The sequence below is a fragment of the Peromyscus eremicus genome, chromosome 7 (assembly GCF_949786415.1).
Source record: "Peromyscus eremicus chromosome 7, PerEre_H2_v1, whole genome shotgun sequence".
Taxonomy (NCBI): Eukaryota; Metazoa; Chordata; class Mammalia; order Rodentia; family Cricetidae; genus Peromyscus; species Peromyscus eremicus.
In genome coordinates, this window is record NC_081422.1 from 32,388,499 (window position 1) to 32,411,711 (window position 23,213).

Genomic DNA, 23,213 nt, shown 5'->3' on the forward strand with positions numbered 1-23,213 from the left:
GGCCTTGAACTCCTAATCTTCCTGCCTTCACCTATTGAGTACTAGGATTACAGGCAAATCCCACCATACTGGCTCTCTTTGGGCTTTTTTTTTTTTTTTTTTAATTTAACTTATATTTATTGTGAGGTTAGTGTTCACTTACAGAAGAGCAGACAGGCCCTGGAAGAGGGCACCAAAGAACTTGGCCTAGTTCTCTGAAGGTGTGACAATGATCTATGTGTTGGCTCTTCGAATATCCCTATAGTTGTGAGAGGGTATTATTGTTTAGACACAAAAACGTCTCTCCGATGGGCCTGTATGGAGAAGGACTGTACTTCAGCTGCTGTCACTACGAGAGGTGACTGGATCATGAAGGCACTAACTTCATCTATGGCAGCGGTTCTCAACCTGTGGGTGGAGATCCCTTTGGGGCCACCCAAGATCGTCCTACATATCAGATATTTACATCATGATTCATAACATAGTAAAATTACAGTTGTGAAATAACGAAAATAACTTTATGGTTGGGGGTGGGTCACCACAACATGAAGAGCTGTATTAAAGGGTTACAGCACTAGGAAGGTTGAGAACCACCGATCTATGGGCTGCTAGGAGGTATGATATGGCTGGAGGAAGTCACTGGGATCATGTCTTTGAGACTGCTTCTTGTATGCTTCTTTCTGCTTCCTGGCTGTTCATGAGGTAAGCAGCTCTGCTCCACCATGATGCTCTGCCTCACCACAGCCACAAAAACAGAATCCAGCCAACCATGGGCTCAGTCCTGAAAAACAAGCCCAAATATACCTCTCTTCCCTTAAGCTGTTCATATGTCAATGGATAGTGAACTAACACACTGGTGGACGGTGGCTTCAGTTCCTCTGGGAAGCAGACCAGGCCGGTGTCACTTGTCATCTGTCCTCATCTTGTGAATTTTGACACAAGTTCAAAAGGATACATCAGCTATCAGTGTGTGTTGATCTACAGACCTTCATGGCCCGCTCTGCTCACAATACTGCACAAAACAGACAAGCAGGGCCCGGGGCTCAGATCGGACACTTTTTTTTCCTTTTATACAAACATATCTCAGCCAGAAAACGGTGGAAAAGAAAGAGCTCATTCTCTGGCTCGAAAGACAACTAAAGCTGTCCAGGACAGTGGGCTTCAGTGAGTCGCAAGCATCATTGCTGGGAGGAAAGGCCGCCAGCTTTCCTCCTTGCTCCTTGCTCCTCTTGGCTCGCACCTGTTGGCCAGGGAAGGGGTTCCCACCCTTTCCCTGTGGAACTTTCAATAAGCTCCTGCTTCATGAAGGGTCATCTTGGTTCCTACGGAGAAAGGGTATGGTGCAGGGAGCAGTGCTGTTTTATGACAGGCCACACGTCAGGGATCAGTCTTTCCTCTGAGCCACTTCTATGGCATACCCAGGCTCTACTCTTGTGTGTCCTTCTGTCCTTACCCTTGTCTTTTCTTCTCAAGGATTCCTCCCTGCCAACCGCCTTTGGGCCCTCTCTGTTTGATCTCCTCTGCAATCCCTTCACTATTGCCCCTTTCCCTTCGGCCTACACTCCCAGCCCTCTGCTCTGTCCCGTTATGACGTCCGGTCCCCACCTCTCGCCGTTTCTGTCCTGGCCTCTGGCTCTGGCTCCGGCTCCGGCTTCGGCTGCGTCCAGGGCCCCGAGAGCCCCGAGAACCTCGAGAGCTGCTGGAACCCCGGGAAGAATTGCTGCCAGCGGTGGAGCAGGTACTGGTGCCCTGGCCGTGGCTCAGGAAGCTCGGTCTGCCGTATGGGAGCCAGGCCTCTTCTACAGCACACCCCAGACGGGCAGCTGGGTCCGTGGAGAGAAGCAGACTGTCACTGCTTGTCCACGGGCCACCCTGTGCTCTCCCCCAGCTCTGGGGAATGACTGAGGGACGGGCTGAGGGTTAAAGAGAAGCAGGTGGCCTAACCCATGACCTTGACACGACAGGGATTCAGAAACATATGAGGAACTGGAGCACAGAGAATTTAGGGAAGCGAGGACACCACCCAAACCCGACTTTTTCCTCATCCTCAGCTTCAGTCCCGGGGAGCGGGGAATAATCTTGGGGACTCCGAGGACGTTGGCTTAGACAGTGTGAGATACAAGGGTCAACATCAGATGTTGACCAGATGCGTTAATCCAGCTGACGGTAGCCGGTGAGCTGGGGACCCTCGGGACTTCGGTGAGCGAGCGTCCAGTCCCTCCCACTGCCCTGGCTCTGCTTACCGTCTGGGTGGGGTCCAGCGTGGTAGGGCACGGCCTGTACCACTCTCCTCTCCCCGCTGCTGCGCTCTCGCTCTAGGGAAGACGTGCTGCCCGCCGCTCTCAGCCCCAAGGGCCAGCTTGTTTCCTCCTCTGGTGGGGGCAAGGGTGGTGGGGGCAAGTCTGGGGAGAAACCTGTTTTCAGCAGAGCCCCGCCTGCTTCTCCTGACCCGAATACACCTCCTACCCCACCCCTGACCCTGGGAGGCAAGTAAATGACCCGAGGTTTGGTGTCACCTACTCCATTCTTCTTGGTTTCCTGCCCATTTCCTCTACTGACTGTCACACCATCCCCCAGGCCCAGGGCTCCCCTCACCCCCAGGACTGTGCTCCCTTCTGTAAGGAAGAGCCTTGGGTTTCTTCCGGATTCGGGCACGGTGTCCATGGAGGGGGGGTGTCATCTCTCCAGTCACCTGGCGGGTTCTCCCTGTAGGATCAGGAGACGAAGGGGGGTGCAGGTATGGGAAGGCACTGAGAAAGGGGGTTGAAGGTAAAAAGGGTCAACAAGGTTTGAGGGGGTACAGTGATGTGGGATCCAGTGTCAGCACACTCACCTGGGCCACTGCTGGGCGTGCTAGGGACAGGGCTGCCGCTGAGGTGATAGGAGACTGTGGGGCCAGCACCCAGGCCAGCAGGCCTCCCCTCGTGGCTACTCAGAGCGGGCTGGGATACACTGAGAGGAGAACTTGGCCCAAGGGGCGCCCTCCTGCAATGACATAAGGGCTCAGCACTTGCTCACTCTGGAAAACCCAGAGCCTACTCTGTGCCAGGCATTGCACTGTGTGCTCTAGCCTACTGCTCAGAGAGTCAAGATATGATTACTGTCCACCACAAGGCCTCAAACTAGGGAAGCATGAGGACATCCATGTTTGCATGCAGACCCGCTCCAAAGAGAGGCAGCCTGAAAGATGCGTGGGAGTTCCGTCAGAATTCACCTTCCTCTCCATATCACGCTTTCACTTGAGACCACGAACCCTCTTCACCTATCCACCCACCCACCCACCCACCCACTGAATAAATACATACTGAGGATCTATAATGTGCGGGGAATTCTACACCTCCTTACCTGGGCATCTGATGGAGATGGGGGATATCAGTAGGGGGCTGGGGAGGATCAGGAGGTGAAGGGGTAAGAGTGGCCGTGGACTGCTGTCCATAAGAAGAGGAAGGGGAAGGAGTTTCCCCTGGGGGTGGAGCCACCAGGCATGCTCCACTGGAGTTCGACTCAGTCAAGTGGGTTTTCTCAGGCACTGGTGGGCACCACTCTTCCGGGTCTGAACTGGAGTGGAAAAGGCAGATGAGAAGTGAAGGGCTGAGTAGCCACACACACACACACACACACACGTACACACACACACACACACACACACACATGCACACGCACACACGCACACACGTATACACACACACATGCACACGCACACACGTATACACACACACACATACATACACACGCACATACGTATACACACACATACATACACACACATACATACACACGCACACACGTGTATACACACACACACACACACACAAACACACACACACACACACACACACACACATGCACACGCACACACGTATACACACACACACATACACACGCACACACGTATACACACACACACATACATACACACGCACATACGTATACACACACATACATACACACACATACATACACACGCACACACGTGTATACACACACACACACACACACACACACACACACACACACACACCGATAGCATCTCTGCCCACCCCCTGCTCTCGGAAGTTCTGGGCTGATCTATATGTGAGGTACACCTGCAGCTGCAGCTGGCGGTATCATTACCTGCCCTTTAGCTCTGTCTCGGGCCCCTCTGGACAGCTTAGTTCGCAGGAAGGGGGAGGTGGTGGCAGGGCTTCTGGCCAGCTCAAAGAGGGCATCTGCACAGGTTTGCCCAGAATCTTCACCTTGCCCCCCCTGGCTCCTGAGGAAAGGAGATAGGGGCACACCAGAGGCATGCAGGAAAGAGCCAGAGATGAGGCATCAGGTCAGAGGAAGTGATAGGTCAGGCGCCAGAGGATGGAGGAGATTGTGGACAGGGTTAAAATGGGGAGGTGAAGAACTGGGGTCCATACCACTGTCCCCCTCACTCCACTCAGGAGGAGCATACTGGCTCCAGGTGCTTGGGTCCCCAGAAGAATGTTGAGGGAACCCTCCATGGAAGGTCTGCAGCTCTTCCCCTACTGGGTCAATGGTGCTGTAGACAGGACCCTCACCAGGGGCATTGGCACCCCGGGCAGTCTGAGCCAAGTACAGTGAGATTCCTGCTTCTGAGGAGGAGAAAGAGGGAGGCCCAGGGGAGGAGACAGACACACATACGTAGGGGACAAAACAAAATGGAAGGCAGAAGAAGATTCCATGGGATCAACTTCCTCCCCCTACCCCGCCTCCCCCACCCCCAAATCTGACACGTCAAACCAAGGCAAAGGTTAGGTTTGACAGCTGTTCTGTGACTCCAGCCCAAGATTCCTTCCCCAGTCCTCCAAGGACTAAGCAGCCTCAGGAAGACCAGGCTCCTTCAGATCCTTCAGTTTGCCCCAGGAGACCGACAGAGTAAGAAGGGGGAGGGCTGGGGATGGGGGATGGGGGATGGGGTAAGTGTGCCCTTAAGGGAATAGTGTTCCTCACCGTTGTAGTATCTATCATCCGGGTCAGGATTGCTGGGGCAGCAGCTTCCCCGGGGTTCCTGAGCTGAGGGACTTCGAGATGGATGGGGCCAGGAGTCTGCCAGCCATGGGTAGGCAGCAGGGCCGAGGCCCATGGGTGGCCTGAGGGGGGAGCAGGTGAATATTGGGAATGGGGAGCCAAAAGAGGCCAGCAAAGGGAGGAAGGTGTCAGGAATCAAGAGTCACAGGACAGAAATGATGGTTAGGGGTGGGAACCGGGAGAGGCTGAACATGGAGAGATGGTCAGGCCTGGAGAGGAGGGGGCACTCTCTCTGTAGAAACAATTCTCGTTAGAACGGTCGGTCACAAGAATTACCTGGAACTGGCTCCAGAAAGGCCCTCTGAGTGTGGAAAGGACACTGGGAAAGATGAAGGGGGGCAGTGGTAAGAGAAGAGCTGGTTCCTGGGGTTCGGAACCCCGGAGAGGAGAGATGCTCACCTGCAGGCGTGTAGGCAAAGGAGGCTTCCGAGAAGGAACCCGTAGGAAAAAGAAGAGGGAAATGGGGTGAGTGGTTGGGAGCCCCCGGGGTTTGTCCACTCCTTGGTCCTGGTCCCAAGACTATTCACGCTACACACTGAACCAATTTAATACTAATTTCTTGGGACGGGACTCGAGTCTCTCTCTTTTTCCTTTTGAGAAAAGGTCTCAGGTAGCCCAGACTGGCCTTGAACACTATGTAGCCAAAGATGGCCTTGCACTCCTGATCCTCCTGCCTCTGCCAGCCCCTGTCCCAGGGTGCCACATCCGGCTTCATTCTCACATTTTTTTTTTTCTAAAGTTTTCCCAAGTGATTCCTACATGTAGCCAACACTGAAAATCCCTGACCTCGGAGATTTTTGTCATCCCTCTGCTTTTATTAAGGAGTAGATCTTTGAGCCAGCCAGTCTAGACATTAAGGGGTCACACCCCCCTGGTCAGGCCCCGCCCCTCCTCCGACTCCAACGTGCTTTGTTTACTAAGGTTGAGCTGCGAAACCTGCGTCTAAATCTAACCCCACCTGCTCAAATCGGGGCGCTTTCCTTTCCAAGCCTGGCTCTCCCCGACTTTTTGCGCTCCCAACCCTGGGGAATGGGGAGGGTGCTCCCTGTGGCCCCGCCTCAGGCCCCGCCCACCAGCTCAGTGGAGGCCCCGCCCTCCGTGAAGCCCCTCCCACAAGGCTCCCGGTGCCCGGAGGCGTGGCTCTCACCGGTGTAGTGACTGAGCTCTTTGCGTTGCTTCTGGCGCCGGTAGATGGCAGTGCAGAACCCGAGCAGCAGCGCCCCGCAGGCCGCGCTGCTGCCAGCCAGGAAGGCGGGCTCCCGCAGCACCCTAGCCAGCCGTTCTGCCAGCCCCTCGCTGACCTCGGGCCCGGGCTCCGCTGCCGGAGGGGACGCTGTGGGGGTCAGAGAGATGAAAGGAGACGAGCCCGAAACCCAGGGGCTCGGAAGGCGCCATTCTGGACCCGTAAGCCCAACTACCCCAGTATTGCCCCAAATTATTTTCTGTTACTTTAAATTTTTCATTGTTTAATTTTGCTTATGTATTTAGAGACAGGATCTCACTATGTCTCCTTGGCTGGCCTAGAGCTCGCTATGTCGACCAGGCTGGCCTCGAACTCACAGAGATCCTCCACCTGCCTCTGTCTGGCTTTAAAGAAAAGCCCTGCCACTCTCGGCTCCCCCGCAAGTTCTCTACCCCTGCTCTCCCATGCCCACCACTGGACTCACGCAGCTGCACCAGCACTGGGGCACTGGCCACGCCCACGCCAGCGCTGGTAGCTGCTGCTACCAGGGTTCGATAGAGCAGGCCCGGTAGCAGTCCCTGGAACATCACGGAGCGTGCCCAGCCTGCTGCAGATCGATTGAGGTGGAAGCGACTTTCGTTACCCAGGCACCAGATCTAGGGAGACCCGGATATGAGTGTGGTCAGGAGCTGGATTTAGGCCCCATGGAGAAACTTGAGGTTCCAGTTATGGGGAACTCAGCCCTGGACACAATGCTTTGAACCCCTTCCCTTTCTCCCAAACTCTTCCCAAACCCAAAGCCAGCTCTGGGTTCCCTCCATCACAACTTTAGTCCCTACGTCTCCCTTCCCACACCCACATCCTCAGTCCCCCGCCATCTCACCCAACCTCCACCCAAACCCTGTACCTGGTATTCAATGATGACCCCATTTTGCTGGGAGGGAAGTGGAGGCTCCCAGGACACAGTGATACTGCTGTTGCCATTACCCCCCAAGGCCACAGCCACTCCCTGAGGGGGGCCACTGGGGGCTAGCCCAGGGTGGAGCATGGTAGGAAGAAGGACACAGTCCGTCATTGCAAGCTGCCCCCAAGTTTCACCCTCCCTGATCTTACACGAGGAAACAGAAAGGCATCCTCCCTTCCCACCCAGACACCTTGATGTTCAAACCCCCGCCCCCTCCTCTCCAGTCTATACATCACTCTGAAGCCTTCCTTACCCTCCTCAGGAATGCTCCTGGTCACAATAGGGCTTTCAGCCCCCAGCCCCTCCTGGCCTTGGACTTGCACCTTAATCTGGATTTGGGTCCCTGGGGGGAGTCCTCTTAGCACAGTACTTTGCTTTTGTGGAGTCTGTAGGTCCAGCACTGTCCAGCTTCCCTGGTCAAGGCCTGCAACTCTCCAAGACACACGGAAACCTTGCACCAGCTCCACTGGGCCATCCACCTATAGGAGATGGGTCAAAGTGTGTACCAGGGCCAGGGGAGGCTGGAGCCACACAGGCCTTCCAGGCCCAGCTCCTACTCCACTCCTTCCTCCTTCCCCAGCAACTACGCTCCTACCCTCCCACATTCCCTCTCAGATGCCCTCATGTCCCCCATCATCATCATCCCCGTCTTTAACCACATCTCGATGCCATACTCACAGTCCAGGACACCTGCAGAGTTCCGGACCCAAGGACTATGGGCTCCTGCATGCGCACAGCCACTTCAGCTAGCCCTCGCTGGCCTCTCCATGGGTCCTCCACCGGCCTGGATAGGCTGCTGTCTGCTGACCAAAGAGCCCAGTCGGCAGGAGACACCAGAAGCAAGAAGTTTATACTACGGCCGTGTTTTTATTCTATCTCCGCCTGGCTCACAGGCTGTACCACTCAATGCAATGCAGCAGAGTACAGCTAGGTTAGGGACTCTTTCACAGAGGTGACCTGGGGAAGCAGCTAATGTGAAGAGTGTGTGTGTGTGTGTGTGTGCGCATTCTTTAAAGGCCTCTAATATGCACTTGATTCTCCCAAGTCCTTTTTAGTCTTAACCGTCTGTACTACATATGGCTGACTACACGGTGAGAGAGCTCCTGAGATAATGACTATCACCCTCTATCATTTTTCCCCCCTTTCCCTCTTGGGACCTCTCTATGAGAGAGAACCATGACTTCCTGTTGCCGTCTGGCCCATCAGTATAGACTTGGCCCATCAAAAGAAAACCTTGTGAACTGCCACCGTTCCGTGGTTTGGATGGGAGGGCACTCTTTGTTGTTAACTCATGTCCTACCCACACCCATAAGGCCGCTGGCCTTACCCTGGGTTTGAACAGGCTCAGAGACAGGGCTGGGTTCACTGAGGCCCCAGGCTCCGACAGCTCGCACTAGAAACAGGTAGATGGTGTTGGGCTGCAGGCCACTGACGGTGTGTGTTTCCAGCTGCACCCCATCTGCCACGGTCCGCCATGTGTTGCCAGCTGCTTGGCTACAACGGGAACAAGATGACGGGACTGTCTGAGCCAAGAGTCCCCAGCTTGTCTACTTAACCTCACCCATTCTCTGTGGAATCCTACTACCTCCTTACCTTGGGAGAGGGCACTAGGGAATCAGTCTCCCCAAATAGCAAAGGCCCTAAGGACATGAGATCCCCTCTTTTTAAGTCTCCAGGTTTATATTCAAAATTGTCTCCACGGGCCTGAGGAGATGGCTCAGTTGATAAAGTGCCTGCTCAGTAGGCATGAAGACCTGAGTTCGGATCCCATGCACCCACCTAAAAACCAGGTGTGATAGCATGCGTCTGTGATCTTAGCATTTGTTGGGAGAGCAGGGTAGAGACAGGCAGATCCTTGGAGATGACTGCTCAACCTGTCTAACCAAGTGGTGGGACCCGAGTTCAGAGAAACACTTTGTCTCACAGACTCTAGGGGTGGTCACTTGACACTATGCTGTAGCCTCTGTGTGCACATGGACATATGTGCGTGCACACTTGCAAGCATACACACACACACACACACACACACACACACACACACACACACACGCACAATTGTCTCCATACCTGAAGGCCTCTATCACATAAGAGGTAGTTGTGGCCCCAGACTGTGGATTGGGCTTCCAGGTCAAGGTGACGCTGTTCTTGGTTACCTCTGTGACTACTGGCTGCAAGGGAGGCCCTGGAGGGTTGCTGGGTTCAGTTGCAGGACCTGGTGATGTTCCCCAATCTTCTGCAGTGATAAAGTATCATTAGCTAGACAGAGGAGGGAAGGGAGTGTGACCTGCCTCCTTCCTAGCGAAGCCGTGACGCTCTGGCTGTGGTGACGGTTATGAGGTAACACAGTATACTGACCCAGACTCACATCTGCCTCCCAAGTGCATCAGTCCATCCTCATCCCCACCAACGTGGTCATGGCATTTGGAAGATAAAGTCAGCCCTGGGGCTTAGGAGATATTGACTATTTTTTAAGCAGATTTGGAGAAAGCTGCTGGTGAGACTGGAGAGTGATGGATCAACTTACCTCGCTTCCTAAGCCAGCTATTCCATGCGGCCTCCCCGATGGAATTCTTGGCCACACAGCTGTAGAAACCCATGTCCATCTCCTGTAGGGGAAGGTAGAGTGCTGGCCCACTGGGAGTGGAGCAGGGTAGGGTGAAGGGGTGGAGAGGCAGGATACAGAAGGATGAGGAAGATGCTGGATACTTTAGGAAGTCTGAGAGAGCAGAGAGGTAGAAATGGATTAGATGCCTAGTTGGTACTTACTAGAGTTGGAATGTGGACCAGCTAGCTGTTCTCGGTTATGAGGGCCCTAGGGGTAACACTCACCTGTACCCTGGCGATGTATAGAGTGCCATTGTCCATTAAGTTGAACTGGGAGTCATCCTCCTGCAGCCACCTCTCGTCCTTCTTCCACTGGACACTGGGCTGAGGGTCTCCAGTCACTCTGCACGGCAGCCACACAGAAGAGCCAAGTACCAGCGTCTGGTTGGCGGGTCCCTGGAGGATTATGGGAGGCAGCCCGTCCACAGAAGCTGAGAGAGGAAGAACCTGGGTCAGGAAACCAGCCCTTTGTCCTTCTGCCTTATTTATTTCATCGTCTCATCCCTCTCTCCTTGCTACTCAAGAGGGCTTTGAAAATCATTTCTAGTCTCTGCCTGGGACTATTCCACTGCTAGTTTCCAAATATCAAGGACATCCCTCAGGAGCATGCTCCACTCCCCTTTAGACACATTGAGCAGCATCCAAGAGAAACATGTCTCTTTAAACAATGTCTTTGCAGACCATGGGTCCATCCCTCTCTCCATGGATACATACCTCCTTTTATCTCTAACAGGGCCTTGGTCAGGATGCTACCAGCCACACTGACAGCCTGGCACACGTAGTAGCCAGCATCCCCGATCTGTACTTCAGAGATGTTGAGCTGGCCTCTTGGAGAGACTGAGAGGCGTCCCAGCGGCTGGAGTGACTGACTAGGGAAAAGCAGGACCTGGGATAGAGCAAGGAAGTAAGATAAGGAATGGGCTGCAGGTGGAGATCCCTGCACCAGCTGAGAAAAGCTCTAAGATTCTAGTTTGCTCTCTACTTCCAGCCATTGACATGACCCTGGCCAAATTAGTTAGGCCAACTCACAAAAATGGTGGACACTCATTACAAGATCTTGGGGTCCGTGTCCCAAAGGATCTAAGCCCTGAGATAAGGCAGGAGTCTTAATCACAAGTTAGAGACCAGCCTTAGCTCAGAAAATGAACCAACTGGGGTCTGGGGAGATGGCTCAGCAGTTAAGAGCACTGGCTGCTCTTCCAGAGGACTCTGGTTCAGTTCCCAGCATCTGCATGGTAGCTCACAACTGTCTGTAACTCCAGTTCTAGGGGATATGTTACATGCGAGATACGGCACCCTCACACAGACGTACATGCAGGCAACACACCAATGTGCATAAAATAAATCTTGAAAAAAGAAAATTAAAAAAACAAAATGAACCAACTAATCTACCACAACTAAAATAAAATCTCTGGGTCATTACATCTTTATGAGGCCCAGTTTCCCCAAATTTGACTCTTAAGGCTTAGGGGTCATACTCAGTAGGTAGAAATGAAGGAATCATATGAAAGTTTTATAAGACACTGTGATAAATGTTAAATATTTTCTGGCTTAATATTTTACTTCAGATAGACACGTGGAAAGGACAAACAGACTAGGCCGAGGCTCTGACTAACCTCCTCCCATCACCATTCTCATCCCCACGAGGACCTAATTAAAATGCAGCAGACACAAGAACTGGAGATGTTGGACAACTGTGGCCATGGATTTGGGACAACAATCCTGTAGTTTTCCTGTAGCGTGGGATAATCAGATTTACTATCCTGACCCTGTGTCCTAGCGGCACAGTCCCACTCTTCCCTTAGAGAAAGTCACTTAGTCTGTAACTTCCATTCTTTTGGGAAGTGTGATCTGGATTTGTTCACTAGGTAGAAAGGAGATGGCTGTGAGCTCCCCCTGCTGGAAGGAGCAGTAAATAGAGCACATAATCTACCCTAAGCAGCTTTAATTCCTTCAATACTTGGTTTCCAGGGCAATTTTCATGTCCAAAAGCCAAGGTCCAGAAGCGGGAGGAGAAACCTAGCTAGATTTCTTTATTCTCAAGACAGCATTGATCAACACATAAAGATTCTCTCAGAAATTGCCACTCAGGACTGTTCTGCACCTTCTAACATATCGCTACGGTATTATTGAATTTTCCAAGTGTCCAAATGCCCTGGGCCTTTTATCTTTATCTATCTATCTATCTATCTATCTATCTATCTATCTATCTATCTATCTATCTATCTATCTATCTATCTATCTATCTCTATCTATCTATCATCTATCTATCTATCTATCTATCTATCTATCTATCTATCTATTTATTTTTATTTATTTTTTTACTCCTCCAAGTAACCTACAAGAGTTTCTGGGAGAAGAAGCTGAGAGAGAAGTTTGCAGAAAGTTGTGGGAGAGAAAGATCCAGAAAGAAAAAAAATTGCTTAGAGTTTTGGAAAGAGTTACTTACTTGGCTGCCTTCCTTCTGCCAGAAGATGGCAGGTGGGGGGTTTCCTTTGGTCTCACACTGGAAAGACACATTTTGTCCAGGAGCTGCTATCTGGTCCTGGGGCTGAGTCACAAACTGGGGTGGGACTGGGAAGGAGAGAAAGATAAAGGAGCAGGGACTCAGTCCACAGCTGGCTTAACAGAGCCATCCCTTGCTCAGATCTCTTTGGCTTCATCTTCTCCCTCCCTCCCGAAATCTCAAGTGATCTACCCACACCTCCTGTTCTGCCCTTCCTCCTCTTTCTCCTCCAACACCCCCCCATATCACCCCTGCAAGCTGTCCCAGGAGGAGCCCTCACCGTGAACACTGAGGGAGCCAGATGCCTCCACACGGCCCACACTGTTCTCTGCCACACAGGTGTAAGTCCCCTCGTCTTCAGGACTCACTCGGCCGATCCAAAGGCTGTGGTCACTCCGAATCTCATACCTGCTCCACTCCCCACCCCAAGCTGGGTTGGCCACAGCTACAAACGCCTTTTCTCTCCCCCAGGACAAACACCAGTGTCAAGATAGGCAAGGCAGGACTCAAAGGGTACACAAGATGGTACCCACTGTGTGAAATAAGTTCGGGCAGGGACCGCTAGCTCTGGGAAATAGAGTTCTCTGTGCTAGGGCCAGGTAGGGTCTGGGGCTCCTTGGGTCCTCCTGCTGTCAGAAGGAAGGGGCTTCTCACCTGCCAGTGGGCAGTTCACTGTCATCCTTGCGCCAGCGTAAACTGGGCTGGGGATCTCCCCGCACCTCACACAGGAAATTCACAGGGGCGTCAGCCAGGACGACCTGGTTTATTGGTCTACGCAGAAATGAGGGACGCTCTACAGAGTGGGAGCCATTGAACTGTCAGGGGTTCTGCATAGCTACTTGCTTCCTGGGCTACTCCCACGCCTATAACTCCCAAGTGCCGGGTGCCTACCCAGTACCACGAGTTCAGCTGCCCCACTTTCTCGCTCTCCAGCCATGTTGGAGGCCACACACATATACATCCCAGCATCACTCTTGAATGTGTGTGACATCATCAGCTTTCCTCCACGTATCTGGAGAATACAATGGTAACATTGGTCCTTTACAGTCATCAGAATGTGTGTGTGCACAGGCATGCATGTGCATATATAATTTATTTGGTTCTCATAATAAGCCAGTGAGGTTGGCTCACATGTCAGATATGGAGCCTCTGGGGCCTTATGGTGTTCCCTCTCCACTTGTTTTAGGGGGGTGAGAGAGGGTTGAGACAGGGTTTCTCTGTGTAGTTCTGGCTGTCCTGGAACTCCCTTTGGAGACCAACTGGTCTCGAACTCAAGGATCCGCCTGCCTCTGCCTCCCAAGTGCTGGGATTAGAGGCCTGCGTCACCACATCCAGCCCTTTCGGCTTTTCTTACCTCAGTTCCACCCTATCTTCCACTGGACAAGACCAAGACATTCTCCCCAGGTCTCAAAACCCTTAAATTCAAGACTTCCTCCTTTAAGACATGTCCCAGACTCATTGCCTGCATGCATATGCATGTACACACACACACACACACGTACACACACACACACACACACACACACACACACACACACTCACCGTGATCCTGCCCTCCTCTTCTTTAAGCTTTGCATTACCCTTCTTCCAGGTCACCAAAGGCTCTGGGTGGCCCTTAGGGGGCACACATTCCATTACTGCGGGCTCCCCCACTGCCACCACCACGTTCCCAGGCGATTGCCGGAAATCATCACGGAGGACTGAGAAAAGGGAAGGGGCCATGTGGAGAAAGGTCAGAAGAATAAACAGGGTGGTGTGATACAACTGTCTCGGAGGAGAGTGGGTCACAGTCGACCTGGAGTTCTGAAATACCAAGTCAACCCCACTTCCTCCTCCATGGTCAGCATTTGGCGTTAGAGACCAAAGGTCTCTGTTTTAAAAAAGATGTTGAGTGGTTTGAAGGCCCCCGAGGCCGACTCTCTGGCGGCCTTCCGGCCTGCCCCAGACTCTAGAAGCATTAGCTGCCGGACTCTCTCACCAGCTACTTCCAGAGAGGCATTTCTGCTAGCGGCTGCTCCCAGGTAGTTGCGAGCCACACAGGTGTAGACACCCTCGTCCGGCCGGGAGCGGCGCCCGTGCACGATGCGGGGAAAGAAGAGGGCGCCGCTGGGCAGCAGCAGGCGGTGAGCGCGCGGATCCTCCCGGGCAGTGGCCACGCGCGCCCCGTTCTTGTACCACTCGATGTTGGGTCGAGGCCGGCCTTCAGCGCGACAGGGCAGCGTGGCCGGCTCGCCCCTGGAAACCAGCAGATCTGGCGGCTGCTCCACGATGCGCGGCATGGCATCTTCCGGCCCAACTCTTGACCCTGGAGAAGGAGGTGGCTCAAGATGCCCAGGCAAGGCAACTGGGGGGTGGGGGGGGGGAAGACCGAGGTTCTGGAGGGTAATAGAGCCCTCTCTCTGCCTTGCCCATCTCCCATGCTCCTCTGCTAGAGTGCCATCCGTATCCGCCCACGTAGGCTCTGTTACCATCTTAGCCTGGAACTGAAGTGCCCTCAGATAGGCAGATCTATAGGGGGATCCGGGCACAAACTTCTAGGAAGGCTTTCTGGGCCTCCTTGAGATCCCGGCCTCCTTTCCTGACAAGTGTTAAGTGAGGGATGGCTGAACCTTGGCTTGGTGAGGAACCTGTGCCTTGGCAGTCTGGTTTTCAATCACACACTGGTTCACATATAATCCTTGCTCAGTGAGCAACCATGCACGTTGTAATACAGCAGACACTGAATTAACCTCTGAGTGATCCCTGGTCCCCATAGGTGAAATGGACAAGGTGAATTGTCCTGGGTCCTTCATTAAAGAGAAGATGTTAAGGGCTGGGCCTAAGACTACAAAGCGTTCTTAATTTGAACGCCACGAGGCCCTAGGTAATCTCATTTTATTTATGGGGATCCTGTGACGTCACAGAAATTAAACGTGGTGGAAGTAGAAATGTGAGTGGGTTTTTCTGAAAGGCACAGTCTAAAAAACAGAAAAGAAATGCCTCTCCCTCCTAGCTCTCTTGGGTCAGTTTATCTGGAGATTCTGCCCCTGCCTCTCTCTTGGCCTCCAGACCTCGGTCCTGAACCTAGTTCATCTTCTGCCTCAAGTGTGGGATCTAGGTGTCATCCCCACCCCCAAATGCTCCCATGCCACGCCCCCATTTGTATCCCTACCCTCACTTCCGCCTATACAGGATTGTTAAATACCAACCCTGAGCTCTCAGTCTGACCTTTGGAAATGATTTCTAACCCGCTTCTGCCGGTAGGGGGCGCTGCAGCCTTGCACAATCTAGTGTCCTTAAATAACCAGGGACTATTGGGCGCATCTGTTCTGCGCCTCTCTCTCGCCTCCACCCCGCCTACCCTGTTCCAAGATCCTCAGGGACCTCTTGGTTCTTAGCCTAGTGGGGGATTAGCTTTCGTTTCCTGCCCTTCCTTTTAAGAGTTCTGGTGTAGAGCAAGCTGGGCCGTGGCGGGTGCAGGCTCTGTCCCGGTAGAGTTGATTTGACCGCTTGAGGATAAGATCAGTTTCTCTCCCCACGCACGGAAGAGAATAATCGTCTCAGTCCTCTGCCTTCCCGATGGAATCTGCTGCTCACGCTTCTCTCCTCTCCATCCCATCCCAGTCTCTTTTTTTATTCTTTTTTTTTATAATGTAAAATAATTTTATTTTACATATCAGCTATGGATTCCCTTGTCCTCCCCACTTCCATCCCCCCACCTTCCCCCCACCCCCACCCCCAATTCCCATCTCCTCCAGGGCAAAGACTCCCCTGGGGATTCAGCTCAACCTGGTAGATTCAGTCCAGGCAGATCCAGTCCCCTCCCATCCCAGTCTTGATTTGGAAACACTCCATCGAGAGAGGCCCCTGGGTTTTGGCTTTGAAATCCTCTGAGCTGGAATCTCAGATTTTGACACTTTCCAGAGGTAATAAGTTGGACAAATTATTTAACTTCAACTCAGGGATGACCCATGCGTGGGATGTGGAGACATCAGGAGTTCAACGGCTGATGGCTGGGTTACATAGCTAGTCTGGGTCTCAAAAAAACGGAAAACGCTCAAGCGTCCGGATTTCACTTCTTTATCTGTATGTAATGTGGGAGTCCAAAACCCACGAAGGATGCAAAGAGCATTGGAAAGTATGACAAATTTACCGCGCATCAGTAAGAAAAACTGTTATTGCTGTTATTGAATATCTGTTCCTCCCCAGCAATTTAATATGGCTCCTACAGTCTCTATCTGAACGAGACCCCAGGCCCTAGTATTCCAATCCCACCTCACCCCCACTTCACAAACCTCTCACGTTCAATGAAAGTACATTTAGGTCCCCGGCTGCCAAGATTTTGCTCTCTGCTGGTTTTGCAATCACTCAGACATTCTTCACCCTCCATGACAGTGTTTTCCTAGTGGCTGTGTGTGGCTATCAACATCTTACCTACATTTCTCACTGGCTTTTCACGCTTGAGTGAGATGTCTGATGTAAAGCTCCTAGGTGAGTGGAACTTGACTCTGGGACATCAGTGAAAATAGCTCTGCCTAACCTCGTGGGACTCCTCAAAGGTGGCAAGCCTGGGGAATCCTAGCCTATTCCCTACCCTCTTCAAACTCCTTCCATACATACCACACCCTTCTGGTCCACCCTTTCCCCCTAATTCCTGCAGACACAGCTGCCGACTCCCTTTCCCTGGAATTTCTTCCTTGTCATTCCTGGTCTCCAGAGAGGCTTCGACAGCAGCCTAATGAATAGCTAATGACCATGCAAATAGGGCTCTGGGGCTCCTCCCCCGCACCTGAGTACGGGGGGGGGGGGCGGGATAAAGGGCGGGGGGAGGGGGAGAGAGAGAGAGAGAGAGAGAGAGAGAGAGAGAGAGAGAGAGAGAGAGAGAGAGAGAGAGAGAGAGAGAGAGAGAGAGAGAGAGAGAGAGCGAGCTTTTTTCCATCTTTAAGTTCCCAACAGAGGTGGAGGTGGCTAGAGGGAGTCCGATCCCCCTAACCTAACTTCGACAGAGGCTTCCCAGAGGGAGAGTTCCTGACGTGGCCAGCAGGGGGCGCGATCGGGCCTGCCTGCGGCGCTCAGGGAGGCAGCTCTGTCTCAAGTTATTTATTAATCACCGTAATTAGCGGTAACGACCCCGCCGCCGCTCTGCCAGGATGGGTCAGCTGTGAGTCTCACAGGGGATGCAAACTTAGCTCTAAGTTTCCTTGAAAAGATCGCTGACTCCGTCCCCTCAGCAGCAAAACACCTACAAACTTGGGGCTTTCTCCCCCTTTGCTCTCTGAGTTGTTTGAAAACTTCAAGTCCTAGAAACGACATCTGCTATTTGGGTGGGTCACCTAGTGGCCGGTTTAGCTCTGACGGGCTAGCGACTGTGTCCCCGGCTTCTGCCCTACTTTCTTAGTTTGGAATTTGCCGGTCACCAACCACGGTTCTCTCACCTGGGGTGGGTGTGGTGGGTGGGTAGTAGGAGAGATGGGGGGGGGAAGGGACTCAGAAGCCCCCCACTACAGGCATATACCCCCACTCAGGTGCTCCTTCGGGACCCCACTTCCCAGGAGGGCCCTGATAGGCGCCCCTGGGTCCTGGACTTAAGGGAAGGAGCGCTTCAGCCCTCCCCTCCGCGCAGCCCTCTCTCCCCATCCCCAAATGCCAGGTGCCCATCGGACAGTCTCACCGTTGAGAGAGGGGTCTCCAGGAGGCAGCAGGCTAGGGCTGAGCGCTGCCAGCGAGGAGTTGAAGCCGAAGAGCAGCTCGCTCGAGTTGGAGATGTCCCCCGCCAGGGAGTCGGCGAACAAGTTCATCTGCAGGAGTGTTTTAAGCAGGTAGCGCAGCATGGCGCGGCCCGCCTGAGTCCCGGGCGGGGGGCTCGGACCCCAGCCCCTGGGTCGAGGACCCACGGGCCGGGAGCCGTAAGCCCCTCCACAACCTCTGCGCGCTGCCGCAGCCACGGTGCCGCTGTCCTGCAGGCGTGCCTGGGTACCGGCCGTGCCTCCGCGCGCGCTGTCCTCCTCCGCTGGTTCTCCTCTCCACCCCCCAGTGCCCGAGTCCCCCGGGAGCTGGGCGGGCGGAAAGCAGGTGCCACTCGGATCATGCCGTAATTAAGGGCTTAATCCGCCTCCCTCTATACCCCCACTTCCACCAGAACGGCCACTAGCAGGGCAGCGCGCGAGTTAGAGTCCCCGCCCCACGCTCCTCGCTCTGATGTTGCTCTGAACCTGGCGGGAGAGTTTTCCTCTTTCTCCAAGCACCCAAGAGGAGGACTGAGGCTCTGTCAGACTCTGCTCTTCCCTCTAAATTTATAACAGGAGTTGTCTCCTTTCTTGGACGTCGGGGAAACTGAGGCATTGGAAAAGCAGACGCTGTTGAGCTCTCAATGTCCCAGCTTCCAGTCCCTTCCAAATCCTGGGGCTTGGAGACCTGGGCGCAGGATGCTGGGATTCTTGGGAGTGGGAGAAAGAGAATTCCACCGCTGGATCACCCCCTTGCCTCAGCGCGCGCGCCAGGCTTTCCCCTAACCCTCTGGTTTGGCGCCAGGAGCCCAGGGAATACGGTGACTCAACTTGACCTGGAGTCTTACTCCAGACTCCCCAGTCAAGAATTCCTGCCGGGTGCTCAGAACTGTGTAAAACCGGAGGAGACTCCCAAAGCCAGGCAGGTCGCACTTATTAGCATGGTGCGTTGCTCTGCTCTGATACGTTTTGGGAAGTAGTTTTTAAAAAATTGAAGAGACCAAAAGTGGAACCAAGAAGTCTAGGGCAAAGGAAGCAAAGTGTAATAAACTGGGTGGATGCGAAATTGTTGGAACCAGACAACAGAGGGTCATTCTCGGGGGTTGGGGTTGGGGGTGGGGGGACCAAGAAAACCAAGGATCTGGTTCTGACTTTTCTAGTTGGTTGTTTTTTTGTTTGTTTGTTTTTTTGTTTTTGTTTTTGTTTTTTACCTCGGAGATGTTCCAGTCAACCATCCTTGCTCACGATCCTTCCTGCACACACTTTTCCTAAACTGGAAATGATGTTGGATGCGGAGAAAGATCCTAGGTTTCCCATCTTGGGGTAGTGATGAGTTTTGGATTGCTCTTGAGCTGTGTGACAACATCGAGGGAGGGCGTCTGCGCTGGGAGAGAGTGCACGGGAGTGTGAGCTACTCAGTCGAAGGTCCCCAGGGTCAAAGGTGAAGTTGTGGGGGATTTCAAACCGGAAGCAGGCCAAAGAGCAGAGAAGCGTGGTTCCACTGGCAAGTGTGTCCCAAGGCTCCTACAGTCCACTCTACTCCCGATGGAGCCCAGACTCTGGCATGCTGAGTGTCTCTGAGCCCTCATCTCTGTCCAGAACCAGAGCTCCAGGAGGGACAAACTAAGTGGTGGGGGTTGATGGCGCTCAATAAGCCCACGCGAGTCAGAGTCCTGGGAGCTGATAAGTCAGTGTGTCATCTGTGGGTGCTGAACTGGGTCCCTGGTGCATCCACCGAAGACAAATCTGAGTAGATCTTGAGACTGGGGTACTAAAGGGATAGACATTCAGCAGGAGAGGTAAGGGGTGCACCAGATGTGTGCTGGAGTCCTATATTTGCCAATTACAAGACGTCACCATTCTAGACCATTTCCCTCGTGGGCCGAGGATGAATCGGGCTACTTAATCTGGTCTGATTCTCAGGTTCTGGGTCCTAGGGACCTTTTGCTTGGCCCCCCGCTGGCGGGTCACACAGGTTCCATCACATCAGAAGGCCAAGCAGGACAGAAATTTAACTTTGTGGCACAAGGCCTTGCTTTGGAGCTGGGAAGGCTGCAAACCCCCTCACCATGCAGATGTTGTCCCATCCTAATCCCCTGATTTGCTCCTGGCCGGCCTCTGGGCAAACACACCGCCCGGCGGCGTCTAGGGGCTTGTCACCCAGTTAGCGGATTTGTTTCCGGAGACCGCACAGTTAATTGGCCCTTTATGTGGGGATCAGGGCGTATTTGCTCTGGGTTCCCTAAGCGGGGGCGGCAGCGCAGCCCATGGCTCCGCTGCTTCCTAATCCCTGTCATCTGGGTTTGGAGGCTGAACAAACGGGGGAGAGCCGGCCGGCGTCCTCCTAGGATTCTTGGCCCGTCTCTCTCTGGTCTGTCTTGTGTGAATCTCGCCTCGCCTCTCTCCATTCATTCTCTCTCTCTCTCTCTCTCTCTCTCTCTCTCTCTCTCTCTCTCTCTCTCATTTTTTAAACTAACTTTTAAAAACCTCTCTATTTTCCTGCTTGTCTTTCTCCACTCTTCCCTTCTCTGTGTTTGTTAGTATCTCTAGATCATTATTTCTTCTCTGAAAACCAGCCCGGATCTAAAGACAAACGAGGGTTAGAGGAAGAAGATGAAGTTACCTCATCCATATCACAAGTTGCTTCCATCTCCTTCCTCCACCTCCCCATCCACCAGGGTCCCCAGAGATTCTCCTCTGGCAGAGATGGAACTCAGAATGAGAAAAGATGGCCCAAATAGAGGTCACACGTCCAGCAATTCCGCAGACCTCCTCCATTTCCCTCTCTTGATACTCTGGTCCCAGGGCAGCCAGGAAATTAGCCCTTTACCTTTTCTTTCTTTCTTTCTTTCTTTCTTTCTTTCTTTCTTCCTTTCTTCCTTTCTTCCAGTTTTTCGAGACAGGGTTTCTCTGTGTAGCTTTGGAGCCTGTCCTGGAACTCACTCTGTAGACCAGGCTGGCTTCGAACTCACGGAAATCCGCCGGCCTCTGCCTCCTGAGTGCTGGGATTAAAGGCATGCACCACCACCGCCCGGCCCCTTTACCTTCTCAAGTCCAGCTACTCTGTGGGCTTCTCCCAAAGGCGGGTGTGCAAAGGGTGTGATTCCTGTTTGCCTCCTCACACCAGCCTGCAAACCAAATGATCACAACTCTAGCTTTTGTCTCTTGCTTAGCTGAGGTGGGCAGCAATATTCCCACCTCCACGTCCTAATCTGTGGTGCCCTGCAGGCACCCGAAACACTGCCTGTGTACTGCCCTTGGGAAGGGGCACACGCGTGCCTTGATTTATAAGCTTCCACCTTGGTCTGAAGGGAGAGCCAGAGGTGAATTTCAAGCAGCTCCTTTTCCGTTTGTTTGTTTGTTTGTTTGTTTGTTTGTTTGTTTGTTGAGACAGGGTCCCATGTAGCCAAGACCTTCGAGGATGATCTTGAACTCTTGCCTCACTTCCCGAGTGCTGGGATTGCAGGCATGTACCATACCCAGCTGAGGGGCTTTCCTTTATAAAATGCCAGGAACTTCTTTTGCCAGTAGCGTGTAAGTTGAACTTTAGAAAGTGTAAGGGAGAGAAAAGGAGACTTCAAAGGGGAAATAGCAGAGCAGAGGGGAAGTGACAAGGGGCAAGGAGGGTGGGAAGGTGGCGTTTGTAGAGTCCTGGTGGGGTTCTGACCACCAGGGAAAGAAGTGTGTGTTCACAGGGAGAGCCACAGGAGAGAGCATGGATCAGGGATTGGTGAGGTAGATATGGAAGACAAGTATTTCTTCCTCAGGGTTTCATTTTGGGGACTGGGCTAAGGAAGTGATTGTATCACACATACAGGAATCCTAGGTATAGCGGTCTTTGGGGAATCAAGAGAGAGAGAGAGAGAGAGAGAGAGAGAGAGAGAGAGAGAGAGAGAATTGGACAAGAGAATAGTACCCCAGGCTAACTTGTGTTGGCCTGGTGCCAGCACAAAGGCCAGAGAATGTGGCTGGGAATTTTCAGTGACCAAGCTGGGGGCCATATGGGAAGGCTTTCTTGGTGGTCCAAAGCCCATATGCCAGCTGGTAGTGGTTGAAGCTGCTGGCATGTGATTGCCCAAGAGGGCAGTGTGAGGACAACCCCCCCAATCTCACACTGATTATTGCCTCTGCCTCTCCTTGATACACACACACACACACACACACACACACACACACACACACACACACGGCCTTGTCTGCTTACATCCCCCGAGAACCTGCAGCCCCCCATCACCCTCTCTTCCTGGACCTCTTCCCAGGACATTGATAACCATTGAACATATGTGTGGGTGCATGTGTTTGTGGGGGGAAGGGACACACGAACCTAACATCTGCCCCACCCCCACTAGGCTATGCCGAGAACGCCCAGCAGGATTGCTTACTTCAGAATGATGATTCTAGGGGCCAATGACCCAGCCAGCAGGGGCCAGAGAGCTAACAGGAGGGAGGAGATCAGAGAGCAAAGAGCAGCACCCCGCTGGCAGGCAAGACAGCAGGAGCTGCCCTTGGCAGGAGCCAGAGTTTCTTGGCTGAGACCCTGTAGCTGCTGAGATAATAAGCCAGCCTCCCCACCCCTACCCCCTAGCCCAAGAGTATCCCTTTCTCTACAGGGTTCCCATGGAGGGCCCTGCAGGGACACACTCTGCCATATACACCCTGCCAAGTCTAGAAATCGGAAGGCACCTGGGCAGACGTGTGCACATCTCAGTGCAGATGTAACAAAGGCTGGGGAGAGTGGAGCTGCTTTCCCTACATTGTTGATCCTTCTTTCAGAGTTTTAAAAAAGCATCTAAACACATATTATCATTATCCTTTGGGAACTTGAATACCATCGTATTATGCAGTCTAGATGTACCATGCACTTACAATCAGTCTCCAACTTAGGCATATTTAGTTTATTTTTGGATTTTTGCTTTGCAGACAGTGTTGCAAATAAACTTCATACACATACACATATGTCTCTGCATATATGTTTATCTGCAGGATAAATCTTTCTTATTCTGTAATTTTGTTTGTTTTGGATTGTTGTTGTTGCTTGGAGGAGGGGGTGTTTGTTTATTTGTTTGTTTGGTTTTTTTTTTTTAGAGACAGGGTTTCTCTGAGTAATAGTCCTGGCTGTCCTAGAGCTCACTCTGTAGACCAGGCTGGCCTCGAACTCACAGAGATCAACCTGCCTCTATTTCCCAAGTGCTGGGATTAAAGGTGTGTGCTGCTATGTCTGTCTCGATTGGACTTTTG

The 23,213-nt window shown here is 52.8% G+C and overlaps 1 protein-coding gene across 1 annotated transcript; it reads right to left on the minus strand.

Annotated features, from left to right (window-relative positions):
* Positions 1-1,513: 1,513 nt before the first annotated feature.
* On the minus strand, positions 1,514-18,080 carry Robo3 (roundabout guidance receptor 3). Its single transcript, XM_059267248.1, has 28 exons — positions 17,921-18,080; positions 14,249-14,575; positions 13,813-13,970; positions 13,162-13,282; positions 12,925-13,063; positions 12,551-12,678; positions 12,214-12,338; positions 10,479-10,650; positions 9,990-10,195; positions 9,685-9,766; positions 9,228-9,393; positions 8,488-8,654; positions 7,839-7,960; positions 7,414-7,639; positions 7,104-7,225; positions 6,681-6,852; positions 6,161-6,346; positions 5,413-5,436; positions 5,290-5,332; positions 4,936-5,075; positions 4,383-4,577; positions 4,093-4,231; positions 3,325-3,537; positions 2,813-2,964; positions 2,575-2,685; positions 2,223-2,381; positions 1,585-1,802; positions 1,514-1,528 (listed from the first exon to the last, which is right to left on the minus strand). Exons 1-28 carry the CDS (start codon positions 18,078-18,080, stop codon positions 1,514-1,516), a joined length of 4,188 nt encoding a protein of 1,395 aa, XP_059123231.1.
* Positions 18,081-23,213: the final 5,133 nt, after the last annotated feature.